Raw genomic sequence first — 23,577 nt, forward strand, 5'->3', positions numbered from 1 at the left:
GTTGATGATATGCCGATGTTTTGCCCTTGTTTTGCCCAATTTGTTTAATTCAATCATTTAAAATCTATGAGCTCCCTTTTCCTCCCCACCATTTTTGTCTTCTCCTGTTATCTAAACTATCAAACAAACACAGAGACTCTTCTGTCGTCACCTCTTCTTTAATGCGCCTCTTTGCAAGCAACAAGGCTGAAAGACCTGAGAGATTTAGGGGGGTAAATATTTGCCTTCAGGCCTGCCGGTGATCTCCAGTGAGACATACAATGTTTTCTTGTCAAAAAAAAGAAGTACAAAGCGAGCGGAGAGACGTCTTTTTCCAGATGTCTCTCCGATGAGTGTAAACAGCACAAAAAAAGCTGTGCTTCATTTCACCCCTTGACTTGCACTCTTCTTCCTCTCTCCACATCAAAGGTGTTATTCAAAAATGTGCTTTCCAGTTTTAGGCAATACCTCCACTCGGTGTGTGTCAACAGGTTTCTGCTCTCAGGTTTATTTTCATTACTTAACCTCCTCCTCTTCCCCTTGTGTATGCTTCCTTTGTCGGGGCTTGCTCCGTGTCTTTGTTTTGCCCTCGGGACGAGATGTTGAGCAAGACGAAGAGGACAGTTGTTGAGGTAGATTTACTCAAGCATTGTACAAAAATTGAGGTACTTGTACTTGAGAAAATCCATTTAACGGTACCTTATACTTCTACTCCATGAAATATTATATTTTTTACTCCACTACATTTGTCTGACAGCTGTAGTTTCTTCTTCCTGTCCAGGTAAAACCTCGTATCTCCAGATGTGTTGATGTTGAATGTTTGTGATGAACTGAAGGATGAAGTGTTTCCTTTATGTGTTGAGAAAATCCTCCTACTTCTTCAGATAAATGAACTCTTTAAAAAGCCTCTTGGATCAGCTGGAAAATGCATCGACACAAAGCTGAAAACTGAAAGCTGCTTGTTCTTTTTAGAGATACGAGGTTCTCACAGGAACATCTGATGATTTTATAGAATATGATGCATTGATGTAGATTAAAGTAGACAACAAGACAGAAAGGAGTTACAATGCAACATACACAAGGAAGAAAAAGTGACAAACAAACAAGTCATCGATCTCTCATTACAACTTTCACTGTTCCTTAAAAGGATAAAAAATGGAGATTTAACCACTAGTCCGGCTCCAATGACGCTACTGTGTGTGTGTGTGTGTGTGTGTGTGTGTGTGTGTGTGTGTGTGTGTGTGTGTGTGTGTGTGTGTGTGTGTGCGTGTGTGTGTGTGTGTGTGTGTGTGTGTGTGTTTCTGTCCCTGTCGCACTTCAAAGTTCAAAACGGTGAACATGACAGACTGAGTTGCATTCCTCTCAGGTGATGACAGAGATAATCCACAGGCAGTCTGGATGCAGCCGAGCATAGATGATAAGGTCGGAGTGACACACTGACACACACACACACACACACACACACACACACACACACACACACACACACACACACACACACACACACACACACACACACACTGGCCTTGCTTCAAACCCTGTGTTGAAAAAAATGTGGGTCATGGGTGAAGAATACAAATTCACACACACACAGAGACACATACTCACATATATATATATTTATTTGTGTGCACAGCTCTAATCCTCCCCGCCGGAACATGATGGACAGATAGAGGGAGGAGGGGGGAAGTAGCGTTAAGTGGCAGGGTGACAGCAAAATGACAGTTCTTAGGCAACACACACACACACACACACAGCTGTGGCAAAACAATAATCACACAATCCCGTCAATGCTTCACACACTTTACTGGTAGCATCTCACCAGAGAACACTGACTCACAGAAAAAAAGAAAAAAATCTCAACATTCATAGGAATTCATAGTTGTTTCTTGTATAAATGAAATAAATACAATATTTTTTGTAAGTTATACCCCAGAGCCTGTTTCTGCCAGAAATTAAATAAAAAAGATGAAAGCTGATAAAGATTAATATCATTTACACGGTTAATCAAACATATTTTAATGCATAGTCAAGATTATGAGAGAAAAAGTCACCATATGTGGAATGTGGAGGATATGTAGAGACACCTTATACATCTCTGATAGAGACCTGTCAATCACAAGTAAGCCCTTCCCTAAAGCATACCCTGCTTTATGGTCTATTTGACTCTAAATGGAGCATAATTTACGAAATGAACATCATGCTGTATTGAAGAACACTTGAAACTAGAGACTGAGACCATAAACTCATGTTTACAATGTTTATTGAGGGAATAAATCAAGTAAGAAGTAGGATATTTTCTCATAGACTTCTATTCACTTCTTTTTGCAACCGGAGGAGTCGCCCCCTGCTGGACAGTAGAGAGAATTCAAGTTTTTGGACTCTTCCTCATTGGCTTCACTCGGCAGAACCAGAGGGTTGGATCCTGGTGTCATCTCTTTTACTTTTATTTTCCTTTACTGGCAGAAAACAACTCCCATATTGATTTTAACATTCAAACTACGTATTTTGAGGACGTCCTCACTCGACTGCCAGTCATTTCCTGGAAACCGGTAGCCAGCTGGGAATGATAAAACCTTCCAACGTTTCCAGGAGTCCTAGCTCCCTTATACCTTGCGTGCTCTCCACATGGGCTGACGGTGCCAGAGGAAACGCCCCTCGTTTGTCACTCTGTCGAAAAAAAGATGGCTGCCGCTCTGATACCCGTGCAGATGGGGATATTTAAAAACGAGTTAGATTCTTGGATGGAAGAGTCTGGAACAAATGGTCCCTTTGTTTGAGGCACGAACACAGAAATGTCTTTGATTTATCCACAGCTCCTAAGTTTAAATTCACAAGATTAAAGGTCAAAAGATGGATGTGTTTTTGGTAGTTACAGTTTGTAAACAGTAAGTTTCCTACTTTTACAAAAAGATCTTCCTCGCCTCAATTATGCACAAGTAACAAAATTTGAAGTGGCATCTTCATGTTGACTGCTAAATGTTTCAATATCAGTAATAAGATTATAGTCAAGACAGAAAAAAATAAGCAATTTGAATAAAGAAGGAAACACACACATAACACAACCGTCTCTTGTTGTATCTTGCCTCCCCCCCTCCTCCCATCATCACCTCTCTTTCCTGCCAAATCATTTCCACCAAATCCATTTTGATACGACATCACAGCAGCCCCACAAACTGAAGATAATCCTTGACATTTTTATCATTCACCCCCCCTTTTTATTTAGTATGTGCTCTCTCTGCTTGGCTGTCTTGTTTGCTGATAAAATCTGCCAGCCGATGCGAGGCCTTGGCGGATCACACATCAAAAAGGGTCCGTTCTTCACCCCCGGAGGGTGACGAAGTGTCAGAATGATATTCCTCTGTGTGTGCTCTGGGTGGCAGCCTAATTTAAAAACTTAATTTGATGATTGTAGGCATTTATATGTTGTTCTAGGCTGATTTGTCAGGATCCCTCTCCTATTCTGATTGGCTACATGACAAAAATAAATAAATACAGATAAATAAATAAAAGATTAAAGTGTGTTTCACTGTTAGTATAAGAGGTTTAGGTCATTAGATAAAAATTAAAAATTAATTATTATTTTTTAAAATGTATAATTAAATAAACCAATATGTTTTTAATAAGAAAAGAAAAAAAAGAAATAACAAGAAAAAAAAGAAGACAATAATGACAAATAGAAAAACAAATAGAAGTGCAATTTGTTTTTTAAAACCCTTACCCAGTCACTATGGTCAACACTAGCTGTGCTGTATGGAGGACCGCAGATGTCATGCAAATGTTTATATAGCATTTTATTCATTCATATGCTTTTAGTCAATAGAAGCAGAAATTGATCAATTAATTTAGAAATAATATCATAAATTCACCAATAAATTGATTTAATTATTAGATATTTAGATTATATTAGATATGTCATGTTTATTGTTCAATTCATGTTAAAATATGCAATAAAAATGAAGGATTATTGATAAGTAAGTCTAAATGAATATATCAATCAGTGCATAGGTAAAATTAAAAAACGGTTTATAAAAAAAGGAAAACTGTCAAGTATAACATGAATTAAGAATAGGTTTATAAATATATAAAGAAAACTGTGGACAAGATGGAAAATTGACTTTCTTAAGAGATACACAAAACAGGTTTGATAATGAAATTGGAAGCGCAGTTCTGTATTTAATTAGCTTTTTTTCTTTTTTCCTTTGTTTGACAATTTACGTGACAAGTTCAATCCTCCCCCCAGTAAAACATAGTGAAACAATGCAAGTTGCAGATGTAATCGGATCTCTAATTGTCTATAAAAGTAAAAACTTTGACTTACTATCTCATAATTTTGACTTGACTTTGATTTTTAGCATGCATCAATTGTTTTTCTTCTCCATTCCTGGCGGATACGAGTTCAATCCTCCCCCCAGTAAAACATAGTGAAACAATGCAAGTTGCAGATGTAATCGGATCTCTAATTGTCTATAAAAGTAAAAACTTTGACTTACTATCTCATAATTTTGACTTGACTTTGATTTTTAGCATGCATCAATTGTTTTTCTTCTCCATTCCTGGCGGATACGGGCTTCAATAAGTACCACATGAGCGATGTAACGTTTTGGACTTGTTGATGAAACATTCCTGTCTTTCCTCCACGTTGTCCGTTTGATATTGTTGAGCACATGTCGATGCGTGACAAACCGTAAACTGTGTGACTTACCACTACTGTGATCCTTTGAAAATAGGCGAGATTTACACAACAATAATTCTCTTTGGCTCAGGCTTCAATGAAAATATATGCGAGTGTCCAGATAGACTGTAACAGGCTGTGACAAGGCTTACAGAGAAAGAGAGAGAGAGAGACGACATAAAGATGAGAAAAGCCAAAAATCCACTCAGAGCCTCAATTATGACATTCTGACTAGATGATAAATCTCATCTGTCCATGTTGATACAGAAAAAAGCCCTTTTATCTAAGAAAATGTTGTAGTTTTTGCCCGTTGGGCCACTGTTTTTTCAACGTTCGGGGCTTTCCTGTAACAAGGCAGAAATCTCTCCCAACTGGTTCTTGAGGAATGAACAACCCCGGCCAGGCAATGGTTTTGATTTTAACAGCAGCGAGCACAAACACTATAAATTTACAGACACAAGAGAGAGTTTTTTAATAGGCACTCGACTTTGCAGAGGCAATAACTCTCTCAGTCTTACTTTCCCTCTCTGCAATGCCTCCCACTGTTTGCAGAGGTAGCTGAGGCAGCTGGCAGCACTCAGTACTCGGCCTGACAAGGTGCTTTGAAATACCAATCACTGAGTTTATACAATAGGGAGGGCTTGTAAACGTGTCGAGTGGGGAAATATACAACGCCATACTTCTCTTTTTTTTCCTGGTGAATAAGGAGAGTTATGGTCTCAACAGTGTGTATACCTTACAGGTGATATAATATATGCTCGGTCTTGTTCTGAAACCCATTCATCACGGATGACAGCAGAAGGAAAGTGCTTTTAGTTCTGTTATCCTCGTGACAATCTGCGGTAACCTCTCACCGGCATCACCCACATGTATTCACAAATGCACATTGATACATGAGACAGTGAAAACTGAGGCTGGATGTGGCCGCGCTGTGACGAATTTACAACACGATTTGGCAGGAAGTGAGGAGAAAAACTTGCACTTTTACCCACAAAATAATACCTTAGTTTAAGTGTTTTTACCACATGTGTGAGGCTTTTCATTCCTACTCGACAACTTTTCCTGCTGAAATGTGAAAAGCTTTTTCAGCTGCAGTTAGTTAGCTAATACATACATGATATAATGCAAAGGGCTGAGGCTAAAGCTACATGTCTTTTGCAAGAAAGGAGAAAACTTGTGCCCACAAAATAACACATTATAGTGTAACGTATTTACCAAAGCGTCATTTTCTAGTCGCCATTTTTTTAGCTAGGTGTAGCTAGCTGGCTAGCTTATTAACATCAGCTACTTAAGATGCTTGATAACATCTTCTCTGGTCGACTCATTTTAAAACCAGAACCTCATGACAGAGTCTAAGGCCATGTCTACATATATACGGATATTTTGGCGGGCGTATTGCTGAGGAGACAAGGAAGATTAGTGTCGAGTTTGAAGTTGTTTGGATAAGCGGTTCTTCAGAAAGCTGCAGCAAGGCCAAGCAATCGGTTACTACTAGTAGCCTAACCTAGTTAGCAGGACATGCTAACTTTTGCAGTATAATGTTGCAGACATACAATGTCAGCAGAATGGGAAGAACGTGAGATTTTCCATGATGGTTATATATTTATATAGTCTAACTTAGTTTTGTGTTACATATTTGGAATCAAACCAAAAGCTGTCTAATGCTCCTTGAATAAGTTCAATTGATTGTATTAGTGTTAATATGAAGTATATTTATGTTATTTACACACAGAATAACACATGAAAGTGTAATCTTTTCAACAGATGTTTCTTTGAGCAGAAGTTTCTGAGTCAACGTCCCACATGGATTTGAGTTACAGAGAGCAAGTGGGAGTGAAACAGCAGGAGGCGAACACACTGGAAAAAGAGTAATCCATGCTTCAAAGATATCAGGAGTAAATCTGTATTTATGATTCTGTGGAAAATCACGACTGGATTATCTCACCCTCTAAAGTTCGCCGTACATTTGGAGCCGGAGGGGGGAAACTCTATACATCAGCAGAAATCTGAGGTCAGCGCAGAAAATATTTCACGGCGTGTCAGACCTCTCCGCACATGGTGAATAATGTTCAACATGACACCGTAATGCTTGTTCAGGTGAAAAACGGTTCCCTACGCAACTTTCTGGGGCAGCGGTAATAATATTCTGTCCGAGGGTGGGGGCGGAGCACGTGTGAAATATGGTGCTGCTTCACATTCATGTATTCATCCTGGAGCGATAAATTAGACCCCAGACATTTCAATCTAACTTCCTAAATAGAGCACTTTGTCATCGCAAACTAAAGGAGAGGCATGTAGACTGATCAACAGAATAATTCATGACTTTTTGAGCATTAGAAACAGGATTGCCACGCGTGATCTTCAGAATTAGCCGTAAAACATACTGTAAATAAGACTAAGTGCTGCTTTCATTTTAAACAATTCCTCATCCCCTCCAAGTCTCCGAACATTGCAGCCGAGCGATAACTGCGTCCTTTATCTTGATCTCTGCAGTTAACTATCATGCGTGAAATAAATGAGACTGCAGCAGCCGGGTGGGGATCATTTGTTTGAAGTGACATGGCTGATGGGCGTTGATTTACTTACACAATAATGGCCTTTTAATTGAGCTCTTCCTCCCTTTGTTACATCAAAGCCTGACAAGTGGTTTGACAACAGCGCTTTCTTCTTCCCCCTCTCTGACTGACAGGGCACAATATGGCCGCCCTCATACCTCTCAGCTTCCCTCAGCTGTCACGACGGCACACAGAATTGAAACCGGACACCTTTTCGCCTACGGGACATATTGCATGTCTGACAGTAATAGAAAGCAAGGTGGCTATACAGAGTCACTGCAGATTTTATTCGAAGCACAACATGCACGCTCTCGGTTTGATTTATTTGCAAAGACAGAAATACAAACAAAGAAAGCAATCTCATTTACCACCTTCCAGTGTTGCCATAGTCTGTTAAACCACAAGTCAAGTGTTATGACAGACTTTGTCTGCTCTGCTGGCATGTCTTGAGGGAGCGAAGCAGAGGAGGCGTGTGGTGTGTGCTGAGTGATGACAGATGTGGGACGAACGCTGAAATGCATATTCTCCTTCTGTAAATGATGTGTTGTATTTTTTGGGTTGGAAATGGTCGCCGCTGACTGGTGATTATGCAGCTGAAGGCACGCAGGAGCACAGCCTATGTTTGGTGCAGCTCGCATTTGGGTTTTCTCTAAATGGTGCGTGGATTCATTCCTGACATTTATGGATGAGGGTTGTGCTGCGGGTTAAGTAAATAAAGCCATCAAAGTGGGGAGCATGCGAGGAGAGAGAGAGCGCCTTCCCTGCCTCCCCCTCCGCGGCTCTGTTTGAATAACCCACAGGGTTTTCTATCAGTGTAACTTATTGAACAGGGTGAATCAATGCGTGACATAGTTCCTGGTCCAGCGCTCTGTTACAGCTAACTGCTTCTTCTTTGATTTTATAGACAGGCCCAGGATTAATGGGGATCCAGTTTGAGAGCAATTGACTTCTGTGTCGCCCTCTTTCTCTTTATCAACACGGGGAATCTGTTGGACATACAAAATGGCTCTAAGAGGACACATTTAGCACTCAACAGACTGTGTGACGTCGCTGGTATTACTTTATTAGTCTGACGGCATACAGTTTATTTACAGGCCGACTCTAGCAGTTTTAAAAGCTTCCCATCTCATCTTTTCTTTTCCATTGTTCTCTGTCATGACAGTGCTTTTATACACTTTACAACAACCAAAAGGCTGTGTAGTTCCCTTCAAAACTGTCTTACAACTGAATTTCTGCTATTAAGGGCTTGTGGTTTTGATCAACATTTCAGTAAACTCATCGTTATGGCATCTGTATCATATGCACAACCAAAACTAAACAGCACAATTGCATAAATGAGCATTTCCCAACATATGACATGATAATTTCCTCTAAATAAGTCAATGCCATGTGATATACGAGCTAAACCATACTGCCTTGCTTGTTAACATTTACCTTTAGCCTCAAATCCTCCTGTCTCATCTCAATCCTTATATGTACTTGTTATTGGGCAACTTCCAGATTGTAGATGGGCTTTTCAAATCTTATTAGGAATGCCTCTCTACCAGCAAAAAGCTGTAATTCCATTGGTGTTTATGTTCTCAATAAGGATATGTTGCAGTGTGGTGTGATACTTCCAAACCGTGTGAGCAAGACGGACGTCAGCTTTAGATAAATCAGCGGCACAAGCCCTGACAAATGTGATAAGCCTGGCCTCCGCTTTGCATCTGTCGAAGTGTTTCAAACAGAGGGGAGATCAATGGTGAATGATTGCCGAGCTACTGTGTGGAGCGAAGGCTACGGGCAGCAATGGAAAGGTTTGTTTAGCGCCTCCAGGGCTGTGCAGTCACAATCAATTTCCCTGCAGCAGTCAAGCAAAGGTCCACTAGATCTATCACATGCCCTCAAAAGTAAAAGTAGAAAAGTACTTTTTTGCAGGACTGGATGTCAGATATCTATACTTGTAAGTGAAGCGTGGTACTAATATAAGTTAACTTTCCATCCTAGCATGACAAATATGCTTCTCATTTCTAGGCATCAACCGTTTATTCTGCTGACATTTTAATAGTGTTTTTAAAGCTGAAGCTAGGTAGCTAAATAACCTCCATAACGTCTCTGGCCGACTTGTTTTAAAATACGACCCAGGCTGCAAGGCTTCTGAAAAGTGAAGCCAAGTGCCTATAAAGCTGCATTCTCTCTAATGTCCATCAGGGGGGCGACTCCTCTACTTGTATAGAAGTCTATGAGAATATGACTCTACTTCTCTCTTGATTTATTCCCTCAGTAAACATTGTAAAGCAGAGTATGCTGTAGTCCAAATACCAATGAGTGACTACGGCCATTTCTTATATACTGTCTATGTGAGCACCCCATATAAAATATAAACACACTTGATGGCTACATGCATGACATAATGCTAAAAGATTTGGGCTACAGCTACATGTCCTGTTTGGATGTACAGAGATGCTAACGTTCCTTTTAACTCTGTATTAGTAGCTTCTTGGCTCCCACACAGTGGATGTACCAGTCAAGAACGTTCTTCTTTTCTCCTTTTGTGACCTGGAAAACCCACAAAATAATGTAATGTAATGCTACTTAAACATACAGGTTTGCTCTTGTCTTTGGGAAAGGCTCAATTACAATAGAAGACACCACATTCCATTGTCTTTAAATGTAGAGTATTTCTCTTACTATTTAAATGTATTTAATAAAAAGCTGCTTTAAAGAATGTATATTTCGCCAGCAGGCAGCTCTGAGTTTTTGGAATGAGATCCTGTACAAAAAGCCAAATCTAGAGGGGTGTGAAAAACTATCTTTGATGTCAGATGAAATTTCACTGAACAGCACAGTACAATCTGATTGCAGGCTGGCGTCCTCTGGCAGCCGGATCTCTCCGGATCGTTCCACCCACAGGACGTACAAAATGCATCTGTGCTACTGAGAAAGAGTGTGTTTTAATGTGTGTGTGCTGAAACAAAACAACCTTTAATGATTTTAAAATGTTAGGGAAAGACAGGTAGACAGACTTAATCATTGGACATATTCTAGGCGAGCTAATGAATGCATTATGTTGATTTTTCATTGTTTTACGTTGTGCTGCCGCTTTGATTATGTTTTTACGATGAGGGAACAAGAGGAAACCTGTCTCTGCTAATGACTGACTTCAAGGCAAGTCACGAGAAGTTAAAGAGAAAAGCTCTTTTGTTTACTGTGGCCTCTTTGACAGTGTTTGACCTTCTCCTTTCTCTCTTCCCCCACACTCCTATTCTCCCACTAATATTACTCAATCTGGAGAGATCTGCACCTGCACATTGTTTCCCGTTTTGGAAAAGGGGTTTTCCAGACTAAGAACCCGGGAAAAAAAGTATGTTTGCAGTTGGTGTCTGGGGTTGTTGAGTAAGAAAGAAGTGAACTCACTAGACATCTGTAGCCTGCTGCTAATCTCTGTTTAAGGCTACGTTAGCTGCTATTAGCATAACACAACCAAGTCTCTGGTCAAACTGACTGAGTCGAGTTGTATTGTGGGTAATGTAGATGCCATATCTCTAATTTTGCTGCAATGATTTTAATTTTTAAAAAAAGTAAGACTGTCCTTCACAAGTTCGATAATGTACAAGTAATAATATTTTATAAAAAATAAATAATAATACAAATAAAATAATAATAATAATACAAATAAAATAATAATAATAAATACAAAAAATCATATTTGATAAAAATGTAATAATCTCCAACTCCTTATTTCAGGCGAGGTGCCTCTGTTAAAAAAAACCTGCTGAAGTAAGGCCAGTGTTTTCTAACTAATTTGCCATATAACTTCATAAGGTGATAATATGTCAGTGTTGTATTTACAGCTTGTTGCGCTGCCCCCAAGTGGCCAAAAAAACAATAGTTACTGCAGGTTTAAATATCTACAAATACATGGATGTTGCCACTAAACCTGCATTACTCATCGGAATCAATAATGATGTCATTCTTTGCAAAATCTAGTAAAACAAATTACTGCACCATTCCTAGATACTTTTAGTTATATTAATTATGATTTTATGTGTGAAAACAATCAACCTACTCAGCGACCTTTATCTCTTTGTGAATTTATGTTAAAGACTGATGCATGCAGACTTTAGTGTTTTACTTTCTCCTGAACCAGCTCTTTTGTCTTTCGAACATGTTGCATAAATAGAAATTCTTTCAGACCTGCAGTTTTATGTAAGGAAAGAAAACAAATCTGCAGGAGAAGCACTGGTAAATACTGTTGTTCACAGATTAATTTATATATTTAAAGTTGGATTAAATTGTTGATACCATGATGTAGATCCATACCTGTATTCCAACAACTACTGTTCTATGCCAACACTTAGCGAGGATAAAAACCAACTACTCCTGCTGTTTCTGTTTCCCCCCTAAAGCCACACAAGTGCTCTCTCCTCCACAGCGGTGCAGACTGTGACCTTGTTTGCTGATGAGATGGAGCTCCCACTCTCTGCTTCTTATCACAAATTGGACATTGATGGATTGCTGAGAGTGGCTGTTTCTGCTGCTCAGGGCTAGAGGTCAAGCCGACAGTTGCTTTAGCCAAAGTCCTTTTTTGTAAACAGTCCCTAGTGCTGATTTCACATAGTTAACAAGTCTTGTAAAATACATTTTTCAAAATAATCTACATGTGCTTTTAGAGTATTCATTTATTACCCATTTCCCTATATTTACATGTGCACCATTCCTTTTGAAGATTAAGAAGGACCCTGCAGGATATGTACAAATATCCGTCAACTAATTCACATTATGCAGCCTTTTTTGCCCACAGGTTGTGAGGGATTAGGAATGATTTCGCACTCAATTGAGGCTGCAAAGGATTGAGAAGAATCAAAGACTCTCAGACTGAGACTATTTTGGGCTGCTGCTAATAGCTCTTGTCAGCCGTAATTTTTAAGTACTTTAACCAATTCATTGTATAATTAGGTTAACAAAATTAGCTCATTGCAAAGTCAGTCAGCAGGCGGTAATGCTATAAAGTTATTAACATTCCAGATTTATAGAAACATTAATATTGAGGCGATCCGTCTTTATCATGTTTTTCTTCCTCGGTATAAATTGCATGAATTTAAAAAAAAAAAAAAAAAAAAAAAAAAAAAATAGACTGGTGACATTTTCTGTGTTCTTTATTGATTTTATTCATTCTCAGAGCAAAAGCCAGAACACAAATGATCCGTCGCAGCACATGTCGAACGTACCTGAACTTTTTTAATTAAAGGAAATGAGAGCATGTCTTAAACCTTAAAATATTCATACAAAACTTTCCTGATTGCATTTTTTTAAAGTCCTTTTATCTCAGTGACATTTGCCAAATTGTCGCGACAATGATGGTCCTAGATTAAGATATTTTTTTACAAAACCAAAATATAAAATAAAAAATAACTATACAACATATAATCTCTTGTACACTACAGCAACAGAATGATTTATGTTGAATGACTTGCAAACTGGTGTGTGAACTTTAAAGGTTAGAGAATTAAGTGTTTGGAAAATATGTGACCTGTCCTGTTTGTGCGTCTGTCAACTAAATTTACGTCTTTTCCTGTTTGATCTGTGACTTTAAGTAGGTTGTGTAAAAGAACATACTGTACAGTAAATGCATGTAATTTGGTAGTCGAGTGGGTCATTTGATGTATAATAATAATCGCAAAAGCTGTTAACATGATACAACTGATAGAAGCTGACATACAACAGCTGCTTAATACATTTGAATTAAGCCTATATTTGTTTAACCTCTTGGCACCGCTTAAAAGTATGCCGAATTAGCTATTATCACTTCCTGTTTGCAACGTGCCCATACATGTACAGACATCTATAACTTGATTACTTTGATAACATCAGTGTAAGTCACACTGCATTTAAAAATATACATTCACCTCTGTGTGTGCAAATTTAATCTTAACCCAAATTGCTCTGAATAACAAGCATGTGAACCGGCTAAAACCCTTTTGGTGTTTGCCCTGTACTCATCTGCTTGTCGACAGCTGAGTGAGCGATGACTCATGTGACCATAGGACTTATTTCCACTGCTCACTGACTTTGTTCTCTGCACCATGACACCCACAAAAGTGCATTTTTAGTTTTTAATAAGGGGGTTCACGCACCGCATGCATCGCGGTGCATTCATGGTATCCCTCTCTGTGAAGTTGTCAGCGGTGAAACTCCTGCTCATGCCTTTTAGATCTACGTTTCACGAGCTGGAAATTATACCGTTTGACATTTTGAGAAAAAGTTAAGTTTTCCATTTAGACTAACCTTTTGGGTTGAAACGGACATATGTCAAAGATGTTAAAACTGAACCCTGAGATTGAACCTTATAATCCAACGCTCATGATTTGTACCAAAACCTCATTGGAGATCATATCACTTCTCTCAGTCATGGCTGACAAAATCTTTAACCACCAATTCTATGCTGTCCAGTTTGTAAATGCACAACAGATAGATGAGATTATTTTGGCCTTTTGCGTGAAATTTAATTAAATGGATCATTTTTTTTTTTTTTTGGGACAGTTGGTCTTTGTATAAAGATAAACACTTGTTGCCCGGCTTGACCTCGGTTCAACAAGTACAGAGGGAAGAATGACAGATGATTAATGAGGCAAATAAGAACTCCAAAAATCCCCCTCAAATAGAATCAAAGTATCACGTTGTTTTCCTAATAACCAGCAAGTCCATGACACCGTTTATCAGTGCATAACCCATTTGTTGCATATTTAATGCTAAGATTAACTTGTTTAAATGTTTTAAAAGGTTTTATTATGAGTTACCCACCGAAATGTAATAAACTTCTATATTTCACAGAATTCAAACTTATAAACAGTAAAAACAGCGGTGGAATGGTACTTAGTACATTAAAACAAGTACTAATTAATTAATACTGCACTTTGGCACAATTTACTTGTACTTGAGTAGTTTTGCTTTTCTGCTATACTTTGTACTTTTACTCCACTACATTTTGGAGACGAATGCACTTTTTACTGCATTTATATGATACATGAAGTTCATTTACAGATTAAGACTAATATAAAATATAAATCAACTAATACATTATTAGATATTATGAGTGCCAAACAGTATTTAAAGTAATTTAAACGACCCCCCACCTTCACCAGCTGCAACATTAAAGTTTCAAACACATTAATGCACCAATGCAATATCATATATGAATCTGAAATGGGACTGTTCTACATAATATTTTACATTTTTGAGTTGTACTTGTAACAGAGTACTTTTATACTGCAGCATTTCTACCTTTGGTGCTTCCTCCCCCACTGAAGGCAGAGGATCGTCAGTGGCTCCTCCCTGACGCGCCTCCTCTCCTCCCATCTCCTCGCTTGTGATCAGTGAGAAGCTGAAGTCCGGACGGAGAGCACGTAGTGGGACGTTCCCCCTCCAACTCCAACACTTGGATTATATAAAGTCAACTCTGGTCTTTCTTTTCTTTTGTTTCTGTTTTTTTTTTTAATATATATGTACTCAACAGGACGGACACTGTCTCCATTTTACGCGTGATCCACCCAGTGGACTTGTTTTGGGTTTTCTGGCTTTAACATTTGGAGTATGGTGTCGGTGATGCTCGAGCTGAGAGGCTTCTCCGTCCTTCGGGACATTTAAGGACGTCCATCTGTGTGTGTGTGTGTGTGTGTGTTTTATTTCTATCATAACCACATGGATTACATTATTTAAACACTATTCTGGACTAAAAGCAGCCCATTACGCACATCCACCCAAAGCGCAGCGCCCTGTCTCCAATGAAATATCTCCCCTTAGGATCACTCAGTAAGCGGATCGAGCCCAGTGAGACCAGCGACAGTCCGAAGCCTCGTCCCGGTGCCGTGGTGTCTCTGTTGACCCCTCTGGACCCACTTCGGCAGGCAAAGCGGCTTCCCATCCGAGTCCTCAAGATGTTGACGGCGCACACTGGACACTTGCTCCACCCGGAATATTTACAGCCTTTGACGCCTGCGCCAGTGAGCATCGAGGTATTTATTTATTTATTTATTTTTCTTTAATTAAAAAAAAAAACACATGTTTATTATTTAGAGAGGATTTATTATCATTTTTTTCTTGTTTGCACTGCTGTGTTTTCTGATTCCACTGCAGTGTGAAATGCAAAGTCATCCAGGTTTAAATTCATGAAGAGAATAAAACCCAACAAACAGACAGACAGACGCTTCTCTGCCTCAGTGTTGTTGTTGTTGTTGTTGTTGTTGTCATACAAACTGTTTAATCCTATTAACACACTCAGGTAATGACAACTTGTTTTAATTAGAGCGACTAGTCGATTAATCAAATAGTCAGTAATAAGCCACTTTTTTTAAATGTTAAAAAAAACAATTACCCCCCCCCACACACACACACACACACACACACAACTGACCAGAGACCAAAATGTTTATTGTTTTCATTTGTTGAACCAAATACTCAGTTTATGATATATGTTTATGATTATGAAAGAAAAGCAGCAAATCGTCTTATTTAAGAAGCTTGAAGCAGAGAATATTTAGCTTGTTTTATTATTTAAATACAAGTTAAAGTTAAATACGTTCTATTGGATTCTGGGAAATCTTATTGGGAATTTTCCACTATTTTCTAATGTTTTATAGTGAAAAGGATTAAGTGAGAAAATAAAAGTCAGATTAATTGCTAATTACTTGCTATTGTCTAGTTCAAATTAAGCAAATAAAACAGCTAATAAAACAGTTTACAGGCGTTGCTTACTGAGACTTGCTTACTGAAATGTGCCTCAAAACCTTAAAAAAAAAGATCCCAGTGCTAATACAAATCTTTCTTTTATCCTAGCTGGATGCCAAGAAGAGTCCCCTGGCCCTGCTGGCACAGACCTGCTCTCAGATCGGTAAACCGGACCCTCCGTCCTCCTCCAAGCACGGCTCCTCCAGCAGCCAGGGGGACAAGGAGTCCAGCAGTCGGTCGTCCGGCTCCAGCCTGAAGCTCGGGGAGATCCGCCCCTCCCTGGAGGACAAGTGTAGCTTCAAGCCCTACAACAAAGGCAGTGGAGACTCTCGCAGAGACGGAGTCACCAGCAGCAGCTCCAACAACAGTGGTGATAAAGTGGGGTTCAGGGTGCCCAGCAATAATGTCACCGCTAACGGAAGTTCAACCAATCAGTCCTATCCGGCCCACGCTGCCTCTCCCAGCTCCAGAGCGAGCAGCAGCACCCCACCAGGACAAACTCAGCAGCAGCATCACAAACCGAGCCAGTCTCCAGGTGGACAGCCACACTCTCATCCTCCTGGTGGAGAAGCTGCACACGAGCAAGGCAGTCCCACCAGCACCACCAGCAGCACCACCAGCAGCAATAATAATCATCCCAAAAAGGACGCGGACGTAAACAAAGCCGGCTCGGACAGTCCGCACGACCACGCCAACTCCAGCCACGGTCGAGCCGTCACGAACTGCAGTAACAGCAGCTCCGACGGCGGTTCCACCCACGAGGGGGGTAAAGCGGACTCCGCCCATCCTCACCTCGGACCCGGACGCATTACGCCCATTTCTCCCTACAAGACGAGCCAGCTCTTCCCCCTGCCCTCCTCTAATATGGGCTACCACGGGTCCGTCGTGGGGGCTTACGCCGGCTACCCGTCCCAGTTCCATCACGGGCTCGATCCGACAAAATCTGGCCTCGGCATGGGGGTACCGGGAAAGCACCCGAGCTCCAGCCCTCTCACGGGCGCCTCCCCTCCGTCCTTCATGCAGAGTCTATGCAGGGACCCTTACTGTCTGAGCTTTCCGAGCATGTCCCACCTCGGCGGTAGCAACTGCAACTCCTGCATCCACGACCCGTCCCCGGCCTTAAAGTCAAACTTCCCTCTGGTGTACCCGTCCCACCCGCTGCACTCCCTCCACCCGAGCTCCATGTCGTCCAGCGTGTCCTCCTCCCTCTCGCATCCCCTCTACACGTACGGCTTCATGCTCCCCAACGACCCGCAGCCCCACGCCTGCAACTGGGTGTCGGCGGGGGCCCGTGCGACAAGCGGTTCGCCACGTCCGACGAGCTCCTGGCTCACCTGCGCACACACACGGCGCTGACCGCCGGGATGGACAGTAAGATGCTCTCCGTGTCCTCCTCCGGACCGGGGTCCTGCCACCTCCACCTGCCCCCCCACCAGAGCAGCCCCGGCTCCATGCCCGGCTCCCTCTCTCTCAGGGCGCCGCCCGGCCTGGGTTTAGCTCGCTATCACCCTTACAGTAAGGTCCACCTGCCCCCGGGACCCTCCTCCATCTCCCTGCACTCTCTGCCCACCACAGGCCCGTACTACCCGCACTACGCCCTCTACAGTCAAAGACTTGGATCTGCATCTGCTCTGGGCTACCAGTGATACACACCGTCCACTCGTATGTTCAAAGGAGCGGTTCGACATATTGGGAAATGCGCTTATTCGCTTTCTGGCATAGAGGCCGCTGAGAAGATTGATAACACTCTCGTATCTTTCTCTTAAATATGAAACTACAGCACGGTTAGCTTAGCTTAGCACAAAGACTGGAAACGGGGAAACTGCTAGCCTGGTTAGCAGTTTCCCCGTGAGAGGGCTTGGAACAAAATGCACCAACCAGCAGCTCTAAATCTTGTTTGTTTGATACATAAAAACAAAGTGTAAAAACATAATTTTGCTATTTTATGGAGGACCAATTTCCATCAACACGCCTGGAATCCATCCAAAAAAATTGTCCTGCAAATAACCCCTTGAAAAATGGTAAATTAAATGCACACACTTTAGTATTTGTAGGTATTAATCAAACAAGATATAACGTGCTAATAAATTGAGCTTCAGAGGTGCTGCTGCACAGAGTCAGGCTAGCTGTTTCCCTCTATTTCAATGCTTTGTGCTAAGCTAAGCTAACCAGCTGCTGCCTGTAGCTTCACATTTAATAGAGAGAAAGAAGAGTGGTGCCATTATTCTCATTTAAACTTTTCAACCAGAAAGCCGATATGCGAATTTTCCCAAATGCCAGACTATTACTTTTAGCTTTGACCTAATTGCGGCAAGTTGCTGCTTCCTCTGACTGGATTCAAGTGGAACTAGGATGTGGATGGTGCTGGAAAATCCTGGATTTTAGACTTGAGTGCATCTTCACACTTTCTTAACACACTATATTTGAGATTCTGTGTTTTTCTAATCAGGCTCCACTCCTAAAGATCAGAGGACCACGTGAGGCTCTTGCATGTCTGCACACATTGCTGGGATACTTTTTTTTTTGCGGCACAAACGACTGCCCTTGGGTGACTTTTGCCGCCCCTCGGGCTCTGCAAATTGATGGGTTGGACGCTGCGTAATAGCTCTGGGATGTTCAGGGTTTTCTCGCTGCAAATGATGATGATTTAGTGCGGAAAAATGTGGTGTGGCAGGGATGGCAATAAGCTGCAGCCGTGGGCCGATGCGAGTCTGGCCACAGTCGCTTTTCTCCCTGCAGAGAGATGCATGTGAAGCCCGACACAGCATTCACTCTTTAACTGTTTATCCAGCCCGATGGCTTGAGATGATTTGTTTTGGTTCCTTTATGTTTTGTTTATTCCTACTGAGAAGCTGTATTTATTTTTTAACCGGGGATCTGGCTTTTCTTGTTTACCATATAAATCTATTCTCATTTTACAAACCCTCTGAGCAGACATGTTGGAAGCCCAGATGACAGATGTCGAATACGTCTTAAGAACTTCCTCGTGAACGAATGTTGAAACCACATCTCTCTCTCTCTCCCTCTCTCTCTCTCTCTTTTTTTCTCTCTGAACTCTTCAGCTTTTTTATTATTATTTCCACAGCAAATCAATAAAAATGAGATGTGATATTTTTTATGTAAAATTTGGAGCCCTGTGGTGGTTTCCAGTTAAAGTGGAGGTCATATTTTGTTAAATAAATCACACTGAACATGTAAATTCTGTTGTCCTCATTTCTATTGTCCTGGTCTAACACAATTCCTTTTATAAGTTCCATTCATTTTCATACAGGACATTTTGAAGTTTAATTGCTTTTATTTACTCTGTATCTCTAATAACAAGCAGATTTTGGTGATTATCTCAGGCTCTATGATGCCAAGTTGTTGCACTTCTTCCATTCAATTTGCTCTTTTCTCCTTGAAACAAGTGTAGAGAGGACATTGTAGTTCCTTTTTGGAAAACAAAATCTAATGTATGTACATGTGACTTCTTGATTTAAAAACAACAAAACAAAACATGGTACAAACAAGAAATATCTCCTAAACCTTTAGGTTTTTTAGTTTATTTTCACCATTTCATCCCGTATTTAAGTGTGTCTGCTCTGAACAACTAATGAAAGCAATATGTAAACTTTTCTTTTCAGCCTGGCTTTGAAGGGATTTGTGCCAGTGGCTATTTTTACAGTTAGAGAATCACATGATTTATGTCTTTAGGTGTGCTTTACTTCCGCGTCGACAGAGCAAAGCATACAAGAAGACCACATGGAAACAGCTCACATTCCTCTTGTTCTGCAGTAAAAGCATCGTCACCTTAAAGCAACAGCACCCTAATAAGATAGTCAGTCTTAACAATGACGAACAAGTCAAACCAATCAGACGGGATGTAACGTATAGATGCTGTAGGATCCTGATAAGCATCAGAGCCGAGATGACGTCCCTGCAGTCGCTCCAGTTACCACATGATTGGCAGCAGTAATATGCCATTTCCTAGCAACGTGACACTGTGACACCCTCGGAGAAGTATAGATGACCCACGCTGGTCGCTCACAGCTCTGACAGGGGACCCACGGGGGTCAGAACAGGAGGTCCCCCCTCAATGTAACAGGAGAAAGCGCTCCTGTTTCATCAGTCTGAGATGCTGTTGTGGGGAGTCTGAGTTCAGCAGGAGGCCATGAAATCCTTCCTGTAGGTCCAAACTGGAGGTTTTAAGTTGACCCATATGGCCCAGAAAAACACTTAAGTTTATTAAGTCTAAGAAATAAGTTGGCGGCTGATACGAGAATGTAGGACAGTCGATGCCAGTCTTGGAGTGGATATATGAGATGAATGGTTTTTATTAATTTCCTGGATTTAGGTTATGTTTTTACTGCACTAAAAGGTACAGTGGGAAGTGTAGTTGTTGGATTGGGATGCCACCTATTGGTGACCAATGAAACCTGTTTGTTGGTCACCAATGTTAATAGATCATAAACAAATGTCTACAAGATTAAATTAACTCAAAGTTCACATAGTTTCTTATTCTTAAAGCTTTCAACTCATAGTCCAGAAAATCCTAGCAAATTAAATTAATGGAAAACATTTAATAACGTATATAAATAGATAATGAAGTTAACAGTTTTACAAAATAATACAGACTCTAAAAAGGTCTACTTGCTTTTTCCCCGGAGCATTCAGCTGGATCTCATGTTCAAGATAAAACAAGCAAACAAAATGATTAAAAACATTTCTATAATTATAGATAAAATAATGCAGACTTTCCCCCTGGAGCCTTCTTCTGGAAATCACAGTGCAGATATTTACAATTTTTTTTTACAGAATGCTGCTTACGCAAGGTCTACTTACTCCTTTCCTGGAGCTTTTGACTAAATCTCAAGGTGCAGAAAAACCTACAAAATTGTATTAATTGAAAAATTGAAGAAGAAAAATGTGTACAATAATAGATATTTAAAATAACAGTTTTATAAAGTAATCCTGACTCAAGGTCTATTTACTCGCTTTCCCCCACAGCTTTCAACTGGATCTTACGCAGAAAAAGCTAGTGAGCAGATTATTTCCGAAGTCAAGATAATAAATTAGCTGCAGCCAAACTTCTTTTGTGCTTCATTTCCACATTCCAGCGATTGTATTTCATCTTTTAACAAATACATCAACACAAAAAAATCTAGAAAAACTACCATCTCATTTCTCGTTTCCCATCCGCTGACATGACGTCACCCAGACTCACAGCTGCTTTCATAATTATAGAAAGCCTGTCAGGCTGCGAGACACTGAAACACTGTTTCATCATTCACAGCAACTAAATCACGGAGTCCTGAGGCACAAGGCAATCTGTTGAAAGCCGATTCCTTATCAGCCTTCCAGCAGGATTTTTTGGGGTGAACATCTGGAGTTTTCTGAGAACTTTCTGGCACAGAACGAGCTGGAAAAAGCTCACATAGAGGGATCATTTTCTCTAGAAGGTGTTGACACGTTGACTGTAGACTAGGTGATCTATTGCAGCATTAAATTTATTTTTGCTGTAAAAGATGTCTGTGATTGCGCTACATCAGAATATCACATATTTTAAAAAATGACAGGAAATATCATTCAATATTAACATAAATTGGGAATGCAAATTATATTAACATGGCCCCTATTAGTTACTGTTGCTACGCCTGTCAGTCAAAGCACACATTCAGGTTACATTGATAATGAGAAACAGCATTAATGTTCTTGTATTGCAGTGCAGAGCTAGCTTTTCCTGGTATTTTAAGTGTGGCAACTCTTTCTCCTTCATTTTGACATGAACTTATTTGGCTACTTGATGTTAGCTTACATAACGCAGTATGTTTCCATGTCGTTGTTACAAGAGAAAACTCTTTTGGGATGAGGACTAACAGGTGTGTTTGGCAAATAAAGAGATCTCACGTAATAAGTTTAGCTTTGGTTCCCCATGCAATAAAGACCATAACCGAGCCGCTAACGTTTGTTTAACTCTGATAGCATCTAGGACCGGCTTCTACAAACAATAAACAGTGAATGCGCCACCGTCAACGTAACTTATAACTCCATAAATGTAGTTAATGAAATGTTTCTTGGCCTTGGAAGTGACGCTACTATTCGTTGTAAGCTAGTTAGCCAGATACGCTAACAGTTGCAGCTTATGTTTCACGTTTTGTCCATTCTTAGTTAATTTATCCTTTTATAATTCTCATCGCCAACAATCAAGAATTAAGTAGCTACAATGAAATGCAGGTGACACACCTATCATATCACCAAGATTAGTTAAAAGGGCAGGTCCATTAGCTTTTTTTTTTTTAGGTTTTTATTTGGTCGAAGTACGTGTGTTTAGCGTCAAAATGCTATTTTTCCAAGCCTTCTTATAAACGATTTCACACATGACCTGGTTTCTGCATGATGACGTTGCTACACACACAAACACACACATATATATATGATGCGATTCTGGTTGAGTTTTGTGTCAAACTGACTCGATATTACTGTTTTCTTCTGTAAATTCTCTTTTTAAGCTTTCAACTTTTTTTAGGGATTCAAAACACACACAAACACACATACATACAGTCAGGTTTTCATGACTTTTGGGGAAACTACATTGACTTACGTTCATTTCCTGCAGACTCACCCTAACCCTCAACCCTCAACAGCTACCATCCAATCCTAACCTTAAACCCTAAAATATAATGATTTATGTTATGAGCACATGCATTTTCCCCATTTTGTCTCCCTAAAGAAAGGCAAGTCCCCACAATGTTGCTATGTAATCACATATACGTCCCCATAAGACTTGTAAATCAAGCCCACACACACACACACACACACACATCCTGTCTGTTCTACGTTAGTGGCAGAGATCAGGTCTGCTGGTTAGACTAAACAACAGCGTTTGAGTGGATTTTCTATCGCTCATTAATCATCCTGACAGCCTGAAAAACAACATTTCCTCCTTAATGACTGTATTTGAGTAATCATGTCTGCTTATTTCCATGCAGGCATCTCTTTCTCATTCTGGTTTGTACTTTTTTTGTACTTTTTTCTGCCGTCCATATGTGTGTGTGTGTGTATTTTGGAGTCTTTCTCTTCTGACCTCCCAAGTTTGTGGCGTGGTGTCTGCTCCGGGTCACGCCGACCAATTACATTCATGAAGAGGGTGAAAAACCCCAAAAAGGAATGAGGGAATGTGACCGTGAGGATCCAGATGCAGGAGGAAGAGGATGGTGTCACCACCCCCACCCTCCACCCTCCTCCTCCTCTGCATGTGGCTAACCCAGCAGCACCCGCTGGCCTCCAGGCCCACGCTGGTCGCTGCCAAAGCACGTTTTTCCGTTAAGCACCCGGTCTGTGATGCATGAGAGCTGACAACCGAGCTAGGAAACCCTTCAGAGCACCGCCAGATCAAAACCAGCTGGGGCCATGCACATTAGCAACGAAGCCATAATTGCGTTTGCCCTCTTGTTCGCCACTAAACTCCCTCTGTCGACATCTTTTTTAAACAACCGGCATGAGGAACGAGAGGCGGCGGATGAAGTAATCAGAACTTTTACCTAAGTAAGAGTAGTGATATAACAGTGTAGAAATACTCTGTTTCAAGTAAAAGCCTAGCAGTCAAAATGCTACTAAAATAAAAGTACCAAAGTATTCATGACAATATAATTAAATAGTGGGGTAAAAGTACTCAGATCTTTT

The 23,577-nt window shown here is 40.6% G+C and overlaps 1 protein-coding gene across 1 annotated transcript; it reads left to right on the forward strand.

Moving 5' to 3' along the window:
• The first annotated feature begins 14,777 nt into the window (after positions 1-14,777).
• On the forward strand, positions 14,778-19,094 carry LOC129102502 (zinc finger protein 703-like). Its single transcript, XM_054612682.1, is given in 3 exon segments — positions 14,778-15,203; positions 16,024-17,197; positions 17,200-19,094. Coding segments are annotated over 3 exon segments (1,767 nt in total). The 5' UTR covers positions 14,778-14,972; the 3' UTR covers positions 17,562-19,094.
• Positions 19,095-23,577: the final 4,483 nt, after the last annotated feature.

This window comes from Anoplopoma fimbria, chromosome 14 (assembly GCF_027596085.1).
Source record: "Anoplopoma fimbria isolate UVic2021 breed Golden Eagle Sablefish chromosome 14, Afim_UVic_2022, whole genome shotgun sequence".
Taxonomy (NCBI): domain Eukaryota; kingdom Metazoa; phylum Chordata; class Actinopteri; order Perciformes; family Anoplopomatidae; genus Anoplopoma; species Anoplopoma fimbria.